This window comes from Vulpes vulpes, chromosome 15, assembly GCF_048418805.1.
Source record: "Vulpes vulpes isolate BD-2025 chromosome 15, VulVul3, whole genome shotgun sequence".
NCBI lineage: Eukaryota > Metazoa > Chordata > Mammalia > Carnivora > Canidae > Vulpes > Vulpes vulpes.
The window spans coordinates 71,517,681-71,538,904 of record NC_132794.1 but is presented as its reverse complement, the minus strand read 5'-3'; the positions used below and the strand labels follow the sequence as shown (position 1 = coordinate 71,538,904).

Here is a 21,224-nt window from a genome sequence, read left to right as displayed (position 1 = left end):
GTTGTTCTGCTTAAGGGAAGTGGGTTCACACCTCCAGAGCTACCCAGCAACAGACAGTACTCTGCATCCATCCTTAGATTGTGAAGAATCTGCCCCTGCAGGTTAATTCTTGAATCAGTGCCCAAGTTCCTACAGTAGGTGGGATGCAGTGCTCAGCCATGTTAGGGTGCCTGCCCAGACTCATGGGACACAGCTCTCCTCCAGGAGAGACAGTCTAGTGGGAAGAACAAGAGGAGGAGTACACCACTCACTCTAACCCAAGGTAGGCTGGCAGAGACAGTGCAGAAGAACAATTTGAGGCTAGCCTTCAGAAACACACAAAGCAAACCTGTTCCTTGGTTGACAGGAATGCTTTTTTGACTTGTTAAAGTCAGCTGTCATGGAAGCCCTAATTTTCTCTTCTTCAGATAAAAGCTGGCCAATTCCTTCACCTCACCTCCATGAGGCCTTTACTGATTCCTTCTGAGGAAAGAGTTAAAGCTCATCACCCTGCTTCAGCACCCCCACTCAGGGCCTGTTTACAGGCCACACATACAGACAGGTGCCCTAGACTGTGAAGTCCCATACTTACTTTTTCATCTGCCTGGACATGGTCCAAAGAGAGTCAGGCTGCCTTCCTCCCTCACCAGCAAGGTGCCATCCACACAACATGCACTCAGAATGAGGCTGTTCAAGGAATGTACAAGTTTAGGGGGCACAATTCCCAAGCTCCCTATAACTCTCCCCGTGCTTCTCTGGCTGGTCTCTGAACTGTCCACATCTCTCTGTAGAAGAAACTCCGTACCCAGAACGAGACACATGAATCTCCTAAAGTGGCAATGCTATACGATGAAGTCAAACCCGGATGATGTACCCACTTAATGCAGCCAGAGAAAGGAAAACTAGATCTCCTCCACCCTATAAGTGTGCTAATGGTTATCTGTTCACAATCATTGCTGCTTGGGGACTTCCAATATCTTTATATATTTTTTCTTTATATTTATTTGTATTTCTTTGTTTTTAAGATTTTATTATTTATTTATTCATGAGAGAAACAGAGAGAGAGAGACAGAGACACAGGCAGAGGGAGAAGCAGGCTCCCTGCAAGGAGCCTGATGTGGGACTCCATCCTGGATTCCGGGATCAAGCCCTGAGCCAAAGGCAGACACTCAACCGCTGAGCCACCCAGGCATCCCTCAATTTCTTTATAAAGCATTTTTACTAAAATAAAATATTAGAAGAAAGTCTTGCTACTTTAAAACTATTTTTCCCTGAAAGGAGATGGTGTTGAAATACTTCGATTCAGCAAATTCTTACTTGAAATATTACCATAATGTATTGATTTTTACCAGACTCAATTGACTGAAAAGTTGTTTGTATAGCAATATTGGCCAAACCAATATACTAGAACAATTTTGTTACCCATAGTAATCAAGTGCATTTCTGAAGTATAATTATACTGTCATAAAAATAAAGCCAAGATACCCTTTTCCAAGCAATAAAACAATAGAGGCTATAAAATAGGAAGAAGAAAAGGCTAAATAAATGAGATTTTTTAAAATTAAATTTAGTGTCTTTTAAGAACACCTCCACCTCCTCTTCCTTCCCTTAAGCCAAGGTTAGCAGAAAATGATCAATACTTCAATCTCAATAAACTATTTCAATAATAGTTAATTCGGGTGGAAACAGAGTCTGAAAATCTCTGCTCAGCGACCTGTAACATCCTGTCATGTTGGTTGGATGCCAATAATCCATCATTGCCATAATGGATATGAGCACGTGTGAAGTTACAGGAACACGGAATGGGGGAAGCAAAGGTGGGAAAGGTGTAGAGAATCACAAGCTCAGGTCCATTCTTTAGATTCTAATCAATACAATATACATTACCACATGAAACAAACCTGTATCGGTGAATGCCGAGAGAGAGCGAGAGAGGGAAACATTCATAATTAATTTTATTTGACAAATACTCATTGATTTTCTGGAAATATTAATATCCTTGCTTGTCACATGATACCTTAACACAATCCAGCCATATGCAAGTATTTAATTTTGCATTAAGATGATATCTTGTTTGCTTGTTTAAAATACGATCTTGGCGGCAAGGAAAAGGCTCTTCATTTGATTGGAAATTTAAAGTTAAAATAAATCAAACACTCACCCTAGCTCTTGGGTCAGTATCAAAACCACTTAAAAACTACTCTTAATTTACAAGATGTACCCCAGGGAAAAAAATATAAAGGAATGGGGTCACCAACACAGTGGGCAGAGAAGCAGGGGTCAGGCCTACTGCTGATTTGGTTTGGCACCTTTAGGTTGGCCAGTAAAAGGGAAGTGAAAGCTTTCTGGGTACTATGTGGTTCCCAGTATTTTCATTAAGGACACTTTTTTTATTATGCTTTCCCCTCAGGAATCTCATGTTTTGACATATTTTGTTTACTAAACAGCATTTAATTAGACAGCAATTCATGTGTTTTCTCATTTTACGTAACTGACCACCAGAGCTTCTGGTTTTCATTAAATACATCATGTTACTGTAATGAGTTGATATAATTCCAGCTCCAAAACCACAAACATAATGTTTTCCTTGGACTCTACAGCCATATTACAAGAGCAGAATACAACTTAATAGTTCATGTGATCTCAGTTACTATCTCCAAGGACCATCCTCACCTACTGCCCGGCAAATATCTCATAAAATGGATAAGACAAAAGAGAAAAGGAGAGACCAACCCTTTGAGAATTATTATCCTGTCCCTCTTCTTCTTGTCTCTAGATATGGTCAAACTAATTCTTAAATAATGGTTTATATCCAATCTTCAAAACACCATGTTTTCTCATCACTGAGAAAATCCTACCCCAAATCCAGGTTAGACCATTAATGTACTAGGAAGGGACCGGAGGCAGAAAATTCATTACTGTTTCCAAACACCTACACACTAGAATACAGGACCAAAAAGCTGACAATCTGAGTCTTAGGCTGACTGATTTACATTAAGGAAAAAAATAAAGGATGATCCCTAAGTGTTTGTTGGCTGACTTATTAGCATGATTTAAATCCTAAGAGTTAAATATTACTTTATTTCTGGACCTAGAGCTTAAGTGACTCTATCAAACAATGCCCCAAGGGAGTAAAGAATCTGAGTGACTGGCCTTCATTATCATAGGATGTTTCCAAAGTAAGTGGGCCTGTTAATTACTTTCATTTCATTGTGACACACTCTCCAAAAAAAAGAGGACAGTAACTCCAAAGTTGAGTTAATGGATGCTAAGTACTCGGTTTTAACACCTGAAAGAAAATTCATCATTCAAATATATGCCCTTAGTTTAGAATTCCTATTCTTCCAGGTGAATGTGCTAAAACAATTATGCAAGCTCTAAAACTAGCTAGATATGAGAGAAATGGGAGAATCCAACTAAAAAGGCCTACTAAAACTTGCTTTGGAAAAAAACCCCACTTGCCTCATTCTCATTTCAGCCAACATATATAAAGCATCTATTCCATCCTTGGGACTGTGCTGAGCACATTAGAAAATACAAGGAAACAATGGATTCTGCTTGACCTTGAGAAACAACACGGCCTAGGGGAAAAACACAGAGTGAAGAGGAGAGCCACTAGAATTCTGGTTTTGCAGTTGAGTGGCCAAATGCTTATGAGTCCTAGCTTTTTCCGGTGGTAAAATGGGCTCAACATTTTGCCAGGTGTCCTAGAACAATCTGAAAATAAACTATGATAAAAGAGAAAATACTCTGGAACTTCTAAACAATCATTATATATAAGATATAATAAACCGCATTCATGACACAACTAGTGAATAGCAGGAAACATAGAGGTGTATGTATCATAATATAATACAGAATTTCTTAAAGGTAATTAAACACAAATCTAACACAGTTCAACATCTGAGATGTTTGTAGATGTTCCTCAAAAAAAGAGCCCCATGGTCAAGTAAGTGTAGGAGGCACAGGGCTTAGTAATGTTTCTATTATTAGCACTACCATTGAACCAGTAGGTAACATTTAGTCGGTCATAGTGCTAAGCCTTTTCTATGCAACATCTCATTTAACTTCATGACAACCTTATTACATGTTATTATTCCCATTTTACACACAGGCAAACCGAGGCAGAAGACGTTATGTAACTTTCCACAGGTCACACAGCTAGTGGCAGATACAGGATACACTTAACCACAACACATACTGTTCTCTACTTTCTCAAAACTTCCAAAATTCACCGTGTCTCTCAGAGGGGGATAGAATATGAGTCATTCCTGAACTTGGGGTTTTTTTGGGAGCACCATGCAGCATTTTGGGAAATGGAACCATAATGAAAGTACATTCATTTTCTTTCCTAAATTATTACTCTTCCTAGGCATAAACTCTACTTTAGTCCAAGGTATTTCCTTTATAATCCATTTCACCCAAATTAGTAATCCAAGAAATACCAATTTAAAATTACCTGCCTGGGTCATTATCATAATACAGAGAATAACTCAGCAGGGGACTATGCACAGCATCCACAATACCCTTGGTTTAAATGTCTGGGCCCAGAATTTCATACTGTATAACTCGGGGGAACATCCAGTCTTAAATGGTGAAAATGTGATCAACTATTAAACAATATATTTTTGCAACTACACATGATGTCCTATCCCTTGAAATTCACAACATCCCATCAAGTGGAGCAAATAAGAAAGAAATATTAAACTTTTGCTTTGCATTTATTAGCTTTATTATACTTTACAAGAAAAAAATTAAATAGGCCCATTAGGCAGTTTTGTTACCAATGAGTGGATTTTCCAATATTTTCTTCATCTAGTTTATGTAGCATAGCCTGTAATGTAATCATTTTGTTTCAAAAAAATCACAGTTTTTATAGTCAACACCATTAAGGTAAACTTAGTGTAGGAGAAAGTCAATCATAACACATCAAACAGTTTTATAGAGACTTTAGTAAAGTGGATTCTCATTTCTTGACGATTATACCATTTTTTTGGGCTGAACTAAAAGCCAGGAATATAAGAACAATACAATTGAAGCCCAAGCAGAAATGAAGACCAATGATCAATGACAAGTGGTTATGCAAATTGGGGTCTTTACATTCTCTCCTCTTAAGAATCACCTAAACAATAAGATCAATGAAATGTCTTCTTTGTATAAGAAATACACTACATAAAATAAAGCATTAAAATGATCACATTACTGCCACTCATCCTCCAAAAACAACCACTGTCAGAAACATATTAAATCCTACAACATGCGGGGCGCGCCTGTGTCGCTCAGTCAGTTGAACAGCTGACTCTTGATTTCAGCTCAACTGAGGATCTCAGGATCCTGGGATGGAGCCCCCAGGCTCAGCACTCAATGGAGAGTTTGCTTGGGGATTCTCTCTCTTCTTCTCTCTCTCTGCCCCTCTCCCAGTTTGAGCATGTGCTCTCTCTCTTTCTCTCTAATAAATCTTTTTTAAAAATAAAAAACTTAAAAAAAAATCTTACAACAAGCATATTGAGCACTAGCAGTGGTAAATAAATAAACTCAGGGTAAGCTGCTAATGTTAATGTAGCATTCCAGCAGTTAAAGAACTTGTGCTAAGGATGTGTAAGATAATGTGGCCCTAATCAAAGGAGAACTTCTAGCCATGCATCTTAGCTAAAAACATGAACAAAGCAAACAAGGAATTAACTGTTTAATGAGTACAGGTTTCAGATTTGCAAGATGAAAAGAGTTCTGGAGATGGATGGTGCACAACAATATGAATGTGCCTAATGCCACTGAACTGTAGGCTTAAAAATGGTGTGGATATAAATTTTATGTTATATGTTCTCACCATGATTAAACAAAGAATAAAACACTAACATGATTTGGGGAGCCTGGGTGGCTCAGTCAGTTAAGTGTCCTGATTCTTGGTTTTGGCTCAGGTCATCATGATCTCAGGGTTCTGAGATGGAGCCCCACATTGGGCTCTGTGCTCAGTGCTCAGCACTCAGCACGGTCTGCTTAAGAGAGAGTCTTAAGGGATGCCTGATGCCTGGGTGGCTCAGCAATTAAGCTTCTGCCTTCAGCTCAGGACGTGATCCTGGAGTTTAGGGATTGAGTCCCACATTGGACTCCCTGCATGGAGCCTGCTTTTCCCTCTGCCTGTGTCTCTGCCTCTCTCTCTCTCTATGTCTCTCATGAATAAATAAATTAAATCTTTTAAAAAAGAGAGAATCTTAAGATTCCTCTTCTGCTCCTGTAAGCTCCTCTTCTGCTCCTCCAACCCTCTTTTAAAATAAATAAACCTTTAAAAAACAAACAAACACACAAAAACACTAACATGATTGCATATTGTAACTTTTCCTTGGTAGATGGGCATGTTATTTCCATTTCCCTGCATTCCCCTCCCCTTTTTGTTATTAACCTATGTTTTATACATAATCTTAACATCTGGGATATTAGTTCTAATAAAAATCATCTGCTGGAGTTTGGTGGTCTTGTTTCTCCCCCTCCTAGAATAAACCAGGATGGCAAATTCACAATAGGACTTCAATTTCAAAATACGAACATGCTTGCGAGTTAAACATCTGGTTAAATAGAACACGTGAATAGGTTAGGCAACTAAAGAAATTATTTTGAATTCCATTTGAAGTCAGAAAAGGAATCCAGAAAGTTGAAAAATTGCTAGAAATCTTTCCTGTTTTATTACATCTGGCTATGGAGCATAAAAGTATTAGTAAAAGCAAGGTTAAGGCTTTGAAAATTGCTCCCCACAGGGAACTCAAGAGAAGCAAATCAGAACATGCAGGTTCCTTCTTCTTTCCTTTTTAAGGGCACCTGAACCCAAGGACTTTCAAAACAGGGTAAATATTCAAGTCAGCTAAGACTAAGAAGAAGAGTAAGATGAAGAGATGTTCTTTATGCAGGCCTGGGAGCTGCTTGGGAAGGAATGCTAATATGACCCAGGGAAGGACAAGAGTGACTCAAGTCCATCAGATGCTTCTTTTTTTTAAGATTTACTTATTATTTGTTTATTTATGATAGAGAGAGAGAGAGAGAGAGAGAGAGAGAGAGAGAGAGGCAGAGACACAGGAGGAGGGAGAAGCAGGCTCCATGCTGGGAGCCCGACGCAGGACTCGATCCCGGGACTCCAGGATCGCATCCTGGGCCAAAGGCAGGCACTAAACTGCTGAGCCACCCAGGGATTCCCCCATCAGATGCTTTAGGCATAAAACATCTTACGGGCAGGGCCTCAGGATCATGTAAGCAATATGCTGTTATTTAATTCTCTGAATTATCATAGTAGAAGTACTTAATTTTCAGACCAACTCCTCACAATACCCAATCATCTGTAGGAAAAAAATAATCCAAATATATGAACATAAGTTCTTAAGGACTAGATTCAGGAGAATGGACTCATATCCTGGCTCTACCTACAGAGAAGACTGAAGTCTTGAGTAAGTCAGCTGACTAGAAGAAGCTTCTAACCCTAAGAAAGCTAATTCTATGCCAAGGCTGCATCTATATGTGGAAGATGTTCTGGGATTTTAGGATGTGACCCTTCATGGTCACCAGGCAATAGTGCAATTTTTATTTATAGTCACGCGGCTAGCAAGCACTTCAAATTCTAAGAACATTAATAACCAATTATAAATTGTTTCACAACTTTGAAGATATGTATTAATATCAATGTTAAAACATCTAAGGTAAAAACACAATTATAATGTGATGCAGAGTCAGTGTATATATGGAAAACAGCTCTCTGGAGGAAAGCTTTATTACTCCCTCAGGGCTTTCTTACAGAGTATGGATTTTTTAATTCCTACTGGAATATTTTTCATACACCATTGCAGACTATTAAGTACCAGATATTACATTATGTAGTTTAAACTTTGCACTACTGCATGAGAAAGACTTCCCTGTCGAGAGAACTATTTTTTATGGTTAGCATTTTTTAATATGAAAATGAACACTCCTTTAGGGTAAGATCACTGCTACTGGAATTTGGGAGAATTTTATAACTTAACATATTCATCAATGTGTAGAAACTCTCTCGGGACTCAGGTGAGGAGAGAAGGAAATACAACAGGAAGAGGGTTTGTTAATAACTTACAGTGTTGACACAGGGCACAGCAATGGTATTTATAAAGGTTGTCTTCTACTGGGCACAGCTGTAAAAGGGCAGGGGACTAGCACAGGGTGCTGGCAAGTTTTAAAAAAACTGGTGTGAAAGAGTGAAGGAAAAAAATGCATTAAACTTCAGGCCAGTTAAAGGTATACTCGCTAATGGTGGACTATTAACTGCTCACCCAGGAGAGATGCAGACAGAGAAATATTAAAGAGGCAATATAAATGCACTTTTCCAAGCAATTCCTGAGAAAATAGATGCCTTGCAGAATTTTGGAGTCAAAGTAGAAATAACATTTAAGTGCTGGTGGTCATTTAAAAATCTTTGCCATGGAGAACCTGGGTGCTCACATTTGGCAAAAGTGGATAGAAAGTTTAAACAAAATCGACTACTCACTTGTAGACTGTGCCTCCGTTGCCATGGCCAAGAGTGTCTCGATACCGTATGTCTTGTTCATTCATCTCCACGAGAAAGAAAGAAAAACAAAAAGGGTGTCATGCTGTGGATGGAAATGTCAAGGAAAAGCAACTCTAGGCCATAAACAACAAGCAGTCTGGGTCATTTCAAGTTCAGCTGCAAGAACGAGAAGATCAATACAACATTTGCTGTCCAATTTATAAAAGACGATACCAAGGGACAAAGTGATGGAAAGTTTAATGACAATTTGTTTGCCTGGGTCATTTCATTAAAGTTTGATAAAAGGTGTCAAAATGGAATGATATAACATAGCTCAAAAGGGTCAGGTCAGAGATACTGATAAGAACACAGTCCCCAGTACTACACATAACCAATGCCAAATAGCACTGCACATAACCAAAGTCAAACTTGGGAAGACAACACACACACACACAGACACACGCCCGGTAATCTAATGCACAATCTGTAAGTAAATCAGCCCCTAAAAACTCCTTAGGTGACCTCATAGCTAACATTAAACAAACCAGCTGAATAATGTTAATGATTTTCCTGAAGTAGATAGAGCTTTTCTTCGGAAACAGTATATTAGTATACAGCGGTAACTGGGTAGAAATCATATTACACTGATGGAAAAGGCCCAAATTAGTGCACTTTCAAATGCACATGCAGTCAAATATTGCAATGCAGAAAGGGAAAACATATAAGCATGTGATTCTTATAAACTCAAGTCATTTTCATAATTTGTTAAAGAGCATGCATATCTTCCCCAGTTCTGTGAAACTATTACACCACAATTACTACTCTCGTTTGTATTGTGAATAGTAGCTGATTATTTCAGGTCCACAAAATAATGTTTTGGAGTTTTAAAGAACTCCCTAAATTATTTATCAAATGACCTTAAGACCAGTCAGATTATATTTGATGCATTCAGTAATTTTCTACACACTGGTCCAGTTGCTTAAAAATTAACTGCCAACTTTATTCACTAAATGGATTCAATAAAAGTGTTATTTTCCATATAGCTAAAGCTTGGGAAAAGCCATAGTAAGCCCTGAAAAAAAAAATCAATTTCCAGGGAATTGCATTGCCTTGCATGGGCAGAAAATGGATGGAGTTTTTAATTCAATATCACCTGGAAAAAAAATAGTTTGCTTTCAGACCATTATAGTAAAGCTTTAAATATTTTGCTCTAAACATCCACCACTTGAATAAAGCAAGGTTCCATTTATCAAGGGAAATATTTTTCTTCTATACATTTCTGAGGTTGAAGCTTCAGAGAGCCGTGATAATTAGGAATATAGTGCAGGTAACAGAAACAGCTTCCTTTCCAAGCCATTCTGCAAATCCTTAAAAGAATATTGACATATTAATGTGTAAAAGCCAATTCAACACCAAATTTAATTGTAGTACAACCCGATTGATGCAATTTGCAATCGGCTAATTACTATATTTAGGGTCAGAGGCAAAATGATAGACAAGTCAGAAAAACTGGCAACTATTTTCCTATTTAAGGGAAATTTTGTTCTTCATTATCTTTATATTACTAATGCAGAGAAAAGAAGCCATATTTTAACCTATATAAAAGACAGAACATGAAGAAAAGAAAGAAAACTTCATTATTCTGGGCCAAATGATATGTTTTAAATAGCATGAAGAAGAGCAGCACATCAAGTCACTTGAGATACTAAGGTAGCAGAGCTCTTACTGGGTTTACTTTGATCAGTGGGTATGAAGGAGACACACATAAACTGCATTATTTATTGGCCAGCCAGTACAAATAGACTAATTCCTTCGAAACATCTCTCAAGGTAGTCTAAACAGCATTCTTAACAACCTCATTCATCCCATTAGCTTGCCTAACAAGCTGCACCCTCATCAGGTCCCAAAGCAAATTTCTAAGAGAACAAATTTCAGGGAGTACATATAGGATTCAGGCTCTGGGGGAATCACACCCCAAGACTACATCCCCTCTACCACTCCATCAGGGCCTTCCAGATAAAAGGACCAGTAATCTCCTCTCAGAAAAATATACAAACCAAGACATACTGTTATTACACATTCCAAAAACACACTGGGATGGACCTAGGACTTTGCAGGGGGCTTGATTTTGTGGAATTTTTTGGAAGAAGAGAAGGCAAAGAAGCAAGTATGGCATGTCTCTGAGCAGCTTCAACCATTATAGTCCGGACATTGTTTTTAACCTCTAATACCCAAGAGGCTGAGAATATAAGTGGAGCAGCCGTCTACCGCACATCCCCAGCATTCCAACCTGACCAGGAGTGGTAGGCAGCCAACAGGGGAAGGGCTGAGAGATGTTGTATATTTTGTGTGTGTGTGTGCTAAGCACTGGGTAAGCAAATTCAAGGATAGAAATTTGGAATCCCTCAGAGAATAAGATTATAAGAGCCTCATAAAGATAAAAGTGGTTTTTTTGGAGGGAAAGTCCTAAAACTATCTCACTTAAAAAGACAGTATCCATAAAAAGATAGTTAAAATGTTTCTCCAATGTTTTAAAGTTTTATAGACCTTTGCCTGGCCTATGAACTGATGGACAGATTTTTATATTTAAAAAAAATCAGATTCTTTTCCTTTTCACTTATTTGGATTTTCTAATTTTATATAGTATGCAAATGGTATTTGTATAAAAAAAATTTTTAAAGGAAACCCTTTAGAGCCAAGCTCATGAACTGATAAACAACCGTTTGAGAATTTCAAATCTCTGATCAAAATGGGTTACTCAAATCTTTGCTCTTAACTATGAAAAAATCACTAACGGGATCAATTAACAGTTGATAACATTGTTGTCTTTTTTCTTTAGATAGCATATTAATTCAACTTTTCAAAATGAAGCACAGGAACAGTGTTCGTTTTGAGACAAAGGTGGGATTTATATGTCTACAGCATACAGTATTTAAACATTACAGTTGGGATCAAGTATCACAAAAAATCACAGAACTGTACAGCATTCCAAGAGCAAAGCCCAATTAGGTCATAAAACTAGTCAGTAACAACTAGTCAAGGCTAGAACTCTGTCCTTCAGTAGTCTCTGCTCGATGCCATATCTTAGCAGCTAATGTCCTGGCTAAGTATGGAGCGACATCCTCCCCCATCACTGGCCCACAGGAAGGAAAGAACCAAAGGAAAGGCACTCACAAGTTAAAAGCAATTTCATAAGCTGTGGTATTTGTTTTTAAGAAGAGAAATGTTTCAAAGATCACATAGCTCTTTATATAAAAAGGAGGTGAAATAAAGTTTTTGTTCAATAGAGATATTGAGTTATTTTTTTTTTAAGATTTTATTTATTTATTCATGAGAGACACGCACACACACACAGAGATGCAGAGACACAGGCAGAGGGACAAGCAGGCTCCATGCAGGGAGCCCGATGTAGGACTCGATCCCAGGTCTCCAGGATCACACCCTGGGCTGCAGGTGGTGCTAAACCGCTGCACCACTGTGGCTGCCCTGATACTGAGTTATTTTTAAATATAACTGTTTCCTTGTTTTGACTAAAAAAAGCAAATAAAAGGCAGAGAATACTAGATGTGAGAGAAGTAAAAGCCATTAGAGTTATAATTACATGTCAACTGAAATACAGCAAATGACCCAGGAGAAATGATGGGCATTGGGCTCTGCTCCACTTGAAGGAGAGTCAGGGCCTGGGAAAGAAACGTGGACTAGACAGGACAACCCACGGGTTGTGTGTGTGGGGAGGGGAGGGTGTCATGCAGTGTGGACTTCCATACAGTCTCACTTATGTTTTGGTCTTTGTGTGGGATGTAAGGTGAATCATAAGAATCTAAGAGTTTTATATAATGGTGATAATACAACTTTTAAAGCTAATTTTACAGGAGAATTCATATTTTTCTTCCTCTTCTTTTTTTTTTTTTTTCACCCTTCTAAACACAACAAATTTTCCCAAAGGCAGCTGAAGTTCTCAAAAGCGCCAAACATGCAGCAGGGTCAGAATTAGTTCTACGATCTATATGAACTATAGCTTCTCAGTATATTTATACCTGATTTATCAAGAATAGGAAAATAGTGTAACCCTCTCCTACAAAATCTAAAACACAAAAAAGAGGAAAAACAACTTTAGAGATGCAAAGGTCAAAGTCATTCATCCTTGGTTGGGGTCACTGTGCACTTTTATAATCCTTTAAGCTGACCTACTGGGCCATTTCTAAATCAGTTTCAAATCAAGGGCCAATGTTAAAGAAATGATACGACACTAAAACGGAAGTGGGAAAAACACATCACAAAAACATACCAGTGGTACTGATTTATAGGTCTCAATGAAACATGCCCAAAATATCTGATGATTTGGCTTTTTTTAAGCTAGGAAAAGAAAGGAACCCTCCAACATTAAGTGGTAAAAGAAAAACAATGTCTCCATTCCAAAGACTGTATGTTAAATTTTAAAAAGTGCTTGATTTAATATAATATTAATGAAATTAATGAGAAAAATGAAATGGAATTCAATTATGGATCAGCAAAGAAAATATTCTTTGCTTATTGTCTGCCTGTGTTAAGATGAATCAGTACCTATCGCTTATAAATCATTAAAATAAAAATGCTCAATTAATCCTTATTTTATATGTAAAGGTCTGACAGAAACCAGGCCTATCACTAGACCTTTGCTTCACAAATCGAAGCAATAATGGTTTCAGAAAGCAGTCACACTCTATGAGCAGACAATTGGAGAGATTTAGTAAATCCCACTTTATAGAGCAGAGACTAATCGGAAAACACAAGCCAGTCAAATGTTTCTTATGAACTGTTGACACTATATCAATGCTGAATCAATTGGTGGCATTTACTCTGAGTGACAGAAAAGAAATAAATATTTATATCACATAACCTATATCAATGAACCCAGGCAGAAAGCTATTTCTAACCTGTCAATATTTGATTATCTTGAAGAATCATGTCCCTTTCTTTTAATGATTAATATGAATTCCTTATTAAATCTAAGTGGAGGCTAGTGGAAAGGCAAATCATTATTAATGCTTGAGAGCATAAACCACTAAAATAAAAAACTATGCTCAAGTGTTAAAGTATCGTTAAATGTGACTTACATCTTCCATATCAAGTGGTGTCAGTGCTCAACCCAGAAATTTATTGACACCACAGCTGCGCACATTACCTCACTGCAGTGCGATCTCGCTCACTCTCTAGTTATCCTATAGCACCAAGGAACTGAGAAATTAGTACAAGGAGGTATTAGGAAGACTTCTAAAGGTGCGTTTTTGTTTTGTTTGTTCATGTGAATGAAAGTAAATACAATGAAGGCTGCTCCTGGAAAGAAAGAAAACACCATAGTGTTGAACGTGGGGTTATCACATTCCCAAGGGAGGGCAATAAACAATCTTTAAGTGTCAAAAATCATCGTTACAACAATCTTCCACCACAGAGAACCTCGTAACTGAGACCACTAAGATATTTATGGTACTAGGTCTGTTGTCAAAACATTAGGAACATTTCAGAATGCTCATTTTTTTGTGGTGGAAATAAACTGTTTTTCATCTTTGAAAGAGGAATCTATGACAGGTTATTTTCCATTGCCTGGGTTGAACAAATGTAGTTAAAGCTTCTAATTTATGTCAATTTTGAAATATATTTTCCAGCTGAAGAAAGCAAGTGACTCATACATAAGTTACAATTAGTAACCAGAATGCAAGCATGTTGAAGATAAGTAAATATTCTAGGCTCAAAGTTGCTGCTTTCAATCAGGTTTTGTTTCATACGGGCTCTGAACACATCCAGGGCACTAGGGGGACGCATTTGCAGACCTCAATCCAAACCAACCTCTGGCTGCTTCAAGTCAAAAGTATTAGGTAAACACTACCTAAATTTTACGGCCATCAAGATTACATGCACATCATCAGGTTCTCATTAGCTGTGAACAGAATATCTAAGGACTAGAATTCACACACTCTGGATGATGATCAAATGTTGGAACCAGATCAACTTATTTTTTCTAACTGTATTCAAGAGACTGTGCGCTAAGGAAGTAGGCTTTCAGAAGCACTACCCTACAGTCACCGTTGTAAGTCATGCACATCTATTAGGCCACAAAGTTACAGGTGATATTAAAGGACAAGCATGAGGACCCAGCTTTGTCTTCTTGACGGGCTCCACTACAAGTACTTGATTCATGAAATGCCAATGAGCCTTGGAGAGGTCAGCGTGTGAAGGCACTGAATAAGCATCTGAGATAATTAAGATTTCAGCCTTCGAAACATGGACGGGAAGTGAACAGCAGTTAAGAAAATCAATAAGAGTCTTTTATTTGCAGTGACACAGATGTCTCAGTCAATAGAGCCTAATAGGCAGGCTTGATCGCAATGGACAGGCGCCTGCCTCCAAGGCTATCAAAGGGCTTCCTCTATAACAAACATTAAAACGCATTTATGTTGCTATTGAAGAATCGAGGACCCTGTAGGTAGCTTAATTTGCCAGTGTATGTTTAAAAGCACTATAATATTTCAGATGTGTCCATTTACTTGAATCAAAATTAGTGAGAAATAACTGGCCTGCAGGCCCGTTTGTCCCTCACTGGCTGGGTGAGGTCATTCAGCTTCAGGATGGCCAGTCCACCAGGCAAACCAAACCAAGGGCTTCTCAAGCCAAACAATTTTAAATGCCAAAGGTCTGCTGTTACTGTGTCTCCCTAAAACGCCAGTATTCCTTTCAGGACAAAAGAAGGAGCCAAGGTAAGAAAGTAACAGTTTTTCCTTTTCTCCTCAAAGATAATGAAAGCAGCAGTCACCTCCCGATGCAGGGCCATTTCAACAACCCATGGGTTGACACACTTGTTCAGAACTGATTAACTTTTTTTAGACTGAGATGGCAGCAGGGTGTGTGCATGGTACTTCAATCTGCTGGGAGCGAAACCCATTAGCACAGTTTGAAAAACGTGCTGCAAATTGTTCTGCCAATCAAATTAAGCCATTGTAATTCATTTATGACAAGAAGCCATTCACAGGCTCTTTATCTGTATATTAAGTCTATGGATACAAAAACTGGGCAGTAACAAGTTACAGCTATGAGAAAATTTTAATATGTCATGATACCTACCTGGCCATTGGCTAATATTTTTTTCAGTTCAGCAGAAGACTTCTTTAAGCTGAAAAGGAAGACATGATTTTTAATGGCAAGACTACAGACACCTTGGAACACCACTCAGAATTCCACACTAAAATACTTTGTTTTAGGTGTAGACATGGACTACACTCTTCACAACCTTCTTCCTACATAATTTTTTTTTTTTTTTTGGAAGTAACTGGCCAAATGGCAAAGTTATAAATAAAAAACCTGAATCTCTAAAGCCATAAAGAAGTCTACAGTCACAATGAGGCTAGACTACCTTATGGATGACTTCAGTGACCTTTTTTGGCTATTAGTCCCGCTGCCTTTGGGTAGCCTTTCAGCGGCTATTTTATGTGGACTCTGTCATCTGCTAAATACAAAGTACTTAATGATGCATTCTTTGTATGTTCACAGAAACAAGAAAATAGAACTTCAAAAGATAAAACAGTTTAAGTCCTGATCTTTTATTACAGTTAAGAGTTAAGAGTTACAATTCAGCTTGCTGAGAAGCAAATGTGAAGCAGAAATCAATTCTGGGACTCTCTAGCTGTGCGATCTGGAACGAGTCCGTTACTTATCCTCTCTGAACTACAATTTCCTTTCTGTAAAATTGGGGAAATAGCAACATTAAAGGGTAATCAAGAAAATTAAATATTACAAAAAGCTCATGCATATAGTAGATACTAAATAAATTTCTGCTGCTTTCTTTCCTTTTCTGTACTATAAGTGGGAGATCCAGCTTCCAGAGTTCATTAAGAAATATGAAAATGCTCTTCCTTTGGACATCTATGGTTATGTAAACACTTATGGAATAAATTTAGGAAAAGTGGCCAGGGGGTGCTCTGAAGTCCTTCTAGCTTTATAATGATATAATAATAGCTTTTATAATGGGTCTAACTAGACCCAAAGATATCCACTCAGTAGAGTGAGGTACAAAATAGCACCTCATCTCATCAATGTTCTCATTGGAAATTTAAAGCTTGTTAACTCTATTCTTTATCTACTCAAACCCTCTACGCATCTACCAAATTAACTCTCCCCCCTTGTGTTAAGTTACCTGCATAGATGCTTTTCTTTCCATTACACCGTCCCCTAAGACTGGAAGATCCCCAAGAACACAAACCACATCTTTATCTCCTCTATATATGCCCTTTCCCAGTGACTTGGTGTGTGCTAAGTGTTCGGCAAATGGAGGTTGTGGCTTTGGTTGTGATTTATTATACGGCCGTCACAGACACACATACATACACATTCATTTGGTACCTTTAGTAAGTTATATTTGAGAAAGACCGCAGACTTCGAGTTTGACCACACTTGCTATTTCAAGTTACGATTATTCTTCTTCCTAAATACTTCTTAAACTTCTGCTATGGTCAAACACAGACTATGGAGCCTCAGTCCCTGCTTTCTCCAGATTTTATAAAACATGCCCTCAACCAAGGATTCTAAACTTCAATAAGGTCCTCCCAAGTCTAAGAATTCACATCCTGAAGTGGCAGTTAAGAATTCTGTAGAATGAGGGGTGCCTGGGTGGCTCAGTTGGTTAAGAGGCTGCCTTCAGCTGGGGTCATGATCTTGGGGTCCTGGGATCCAACCCTGGGATGGGTTTTCTGCTCAGTGTGGAATCTGCTCTTCCCTCTCCCTCTGCCCCTATCCCCCGATTCTCTCTGTTTCTATCTCTCTCTCTCAAATAAATAAATAAATAAATAAATAGTTTAAAAAAAGAATTTTGTAGAATAAGACCAAAGTAGAAACAAATATCAAAAAATAAACTGCCAAAATCAATCCAGTTAAGAAAATAATAATAACAGCTATCATTTACTGGATGATACCATGTGCCAGGCATGGTGCTAAATGCTATTACTTATTATCCTGATTTAATCCTCACAGCAACTATAGCCCTGTGGGAATAATTTATCAAGGAAACTAGGGCTCAAGCCTCCTCAGTCTGTCTCTCTTACACACACACACACACGCACACACACACACACACACATATTTTTTTATCCTGGGAAATATTTAGACCCTTGTATTCCCACAGATGACTCCCAATTTAACAGTTACTACTATTGTAAAATTAGAAATAACCAAACAATGCCAAGGCAAGGTTTCTCCACAGATACTCCATAATGTCATACAACTTGAAATAATAACATTTTGATTCATTGCATTTACAAAACATCTTTCATCCAAGAAACAAAATGTGATTCCTTAATACAGTTTCATCAATCTTCCTAACACTGGAGATAGATAGATGAAAAGTTTAATCATCTTGATTTTACAGAAGGAGAAAGCCATAATATTTAGGAAAGGCCCTGAATTGGCAGTGGGACTTGAATTCAGTAATTATGGCCTAGCAACACCATGTGGCTTAGTAAACTCAGTTTAATAAACAGTCATCCACCTAAGGCAAAAACTGATTCATGCTTTGAGAGTAACAGGAGAATGCTGATTTCATTCATTATAACAATGTCTGACTACCACTTGGTCGCACTAAAAGAAAAAATTCTGGCAATTTTCTTGTTCCTCAATTTACTCAATATTTTGTTTATCGTTAATGATCACAGTGACTTGGGCTATCCAAAAATCACTTTTTAAAACATTTTAAATTTAAATGTGATGTTACTGTAACCTTGGTATGATACTTTAAGAGGGACATTGAGACATCTAAAGAAGAGGAAATGGGTGAGGGGACTAGAAATAATGTATCGGAAAGGCTTGAATGAGTTTGGGAGAATTTAATTCAGAGACAAGAGTTAGAGGGAATATAAATTTGTTCATCCACTCATTCATTCAAGCATTATTGACTATCTCCTATGTGGCAAGTATCACACTGGGAATTGGGAATTCAATAATGAATATGCTACAGTCACTGCCCTCAAAGAGTACAGAATCTATTGGGGGACAGAAGTGATTGTAACACACAACGTGCTAACTGCCACAGTAAAAGCAGGCACCAGGGGATTAGGGAAATTCATAGAGTGGGCACCTGGTATACAGTAGGAGGTGGGCAATCATCAGAAGACGATAATAGCTTGTTTCCTCAAAGATGACCGAGACTGGCCAGACTGAATATGAAGGAGGGGACAAAAAAGGAGGAAAGCAGGAAGGGCCAGGAGTAAGAGAAAGCATGATCCACTGAGGGCACCACACATTCATCAGCAAAGCTAGAATGTCAGGTAGGAAGGGGCAAAGAGGGCAGAGGCCTACATGTGAAAGGCCACTGCTCCATTGCAGCCAAGGCTATACACTGTCCTGAAGGTTTTGAAGTGCAATGAGCAGCTGTAAAGGGGGAATGATGGGCTCAGAGTGAGTGTCAGTAAGATCCCCCTGGCCATGGTATGGGGAGGGACTGCACAGAGCAAGACTGGAGGAGGAAGCCAGCAGATGTCTGCCACAGCAATCCCCAGAGCCCCAACTGCTTCGGCAGCAACAGGCTGCTGACAAGTGGATGGACTCCAGAGTGACTCGGAAGGGACAGATATAGGGACTGATGTGGCATTGAGGGAGGCCCAGGAGGCAGTGAAGGATGCCCAGCAAGTTGGCAACCAGGTAAGTGTGGGAAAATCTGCTGAGACAAGAAATCTATAGAAGTACATCTGCAGGGAAGACAACGGGAAGAGCAACCTAGGAAAGGGAACAGCTGTGCTCTGAGGGCCAAACGAAATCTTTATGAGTGGGTCCTAAAGAGGGACCGATCTCAGCTCGTGACAAAGAAAGTTCGAAGACAGAGCTATGTGAAAATGGACAGGCTGCCATGGCGAATAAAGTGCATTCATGCTGCAAGGCATATTCAGGAAGAGCCTGGGTGACCATTTGGCAAGGTTGTGGGGAATCAAGCACCAAAACAGAGCAGGGTAAGATGGGTGCTTCTCCACTCATTCCCCACAGCAGAGGGTGTTTTATAAACAGAGCTGGCCACAGGACTCCTGAAAACCATCTGATGGCTCACCAATGCCAATACACCAAGAGGAAAACTCAAACTTAAGGCCCTGCTGATCCAGCTCCAGTCTACCTCCTTCTCGCCTGTCACTCCAATGTTCTCCTCCCCGCCCCCATCTCTCCACACCACCCCCTTCACTCCAATCAGACTGGCCTGCTTATGAACACGGTGTGCTCCTTTTCCACCATAGGGCCTTCCCCGATGCTCCCCGCTCCCTCTTAAATGCCCTCTGCTGGCCCTTACCCTCCTGCAGGCCTCAACAGAATGTCACTCTCCTCCCAAGAATGAGTCCCTGAGCAGGCTGTCTAAATGCCCAGTTTTCTGGGCAGGAATATGTTCAAAACCTGCTTACTTCAAAACCTGCTTACTTCCTTTAAAACACTAATTATAAGTAAGGTGTGATTGTATATATTTTTTCTGTATATCCATTAGATAGCAAGCTGTACAGGCAGACCACATTGTATTTCTCGTGCATAGGACAGCACATAATAAGTGGCACTCAGTAAATACTTTTGGTTAATTGTCAACAAGGGACATAGAACATGGCCAACCTGGGGTGGTATATTAAAATCTATGATAGGTCTCCTTCAAACTGCGTTCCTCCCATAACAGAAGTCCCTACCGGAGGAAGCCACCATCACTAGCTGGGAGGCTGTCACACAGGTAAGCAAAGATGCTATACCAAAGGGCCGAGAACTACTAGATCAGACAGTTTCCAAATTTCTGTCCAACCTGGAAATTTTATGACACTCAGTGAATATACACAGTCATTCTTTAAAAACCAAGCTAATTTATTCACGCTGTAAATGCTAAATCTCAGAGAACTAAAAAGTTATCCTGCCCCATCTCTGCCTTACCATTTTTTTTCAACTCTATCCTGCTTTTTATACTATGATGAAATGGGACCTAAGATACCAGGGAAAGACCTGGTTTCTCCTCAAGGCTCATGGTGAATCTGGGTGAGTAACAACTTTTCTGAAAGTAGTGGTAAAAATGAAATGCCTGGCCTTCTTTGAACTGAATGTAACAAGTGACTCTCAGCCCAGTGTCTCCACACTGCTGCGCCAGGGTCAAGCTCTCAAATGAGGACTAAGAGACCTACTCCTTGTGCCCACAAGGACAGATGCACCTCCGATGAATAATCAGGCTAAGTGTACTTGAAGACAGAATAAATTGCTTAAGTGGGAAACACTCTAAAAGTCGTGTGTTCACCCCAAGAAAGCTGGTGAGTAGATATCCTGACACTACAATAAAGCAATCAAGGAAGTGACTTTGGGTGGAGGCGGGGGGGGGGGGGGGGCAGGAGACAGTAGAGTAAAAAGAGAGTCAGAAGGCTAGACTTTAAATTATCTACAGTAAAGCCCTGTGGCAAAAAGAATGAAGACTCTGGGTTAAGGAGGAGTAGGGAAGGAAGAGGAGAAACCCAAACTACATCTCAGCCAATAAAAGGCAATATTGGTTACAGCTCCAAACCCAGAAGAACCTGGACACAGAATGGAAGGGTAGCTCGATGCTGGCTTTTCAGTCACCAGTGTGAATACATACATACAGAGCATCACCTCCACAGTGTCATCTTCAGGCACAGTAGGGAAGCTTACTGGCTGAATAACCACACGTATAACTAGGATGACTCAGAATTCTATCAGCTTAAGCAGGTTGCTCCTTCTTACTTGAGGACCATGAAAATCTGGA

The 21,224-nt window shown here is 39.1% G+C and overlaps 1 protein-coding gene across 24 annotated transcripts in view; it reads right to left on the bottom strand.

Annotated features, from left to right (window-relative positions):
* The window catches only part of MAP2K5 (mitogen-activated protein kinase kinase 5), a 259,266-nt gene that overhangs the window by 193,329 nt on the left and 44,713 nt on the right, over positions 1–21,224 (bottom strand). For all 24 annotated transcript variants that reach the window (XM_072738900.1, XM_072738899.1, XM_072738891.1 and 21 more), the window contains 2 exons: positions 15,578–15,626; positions 8,480–8,544 (listed from right to left, as the gene is read on the bottom strand). In XM_072738900.1, the coding sequence (XP_072595001.1) occupies positions 8,480–8,544; positions 15,578–15,626 (114 nt within the window). The remainder of the gene's footprint in view (positions 1–8,479; positions 8,545–15,577; positions 15,627–21,224) is intronic.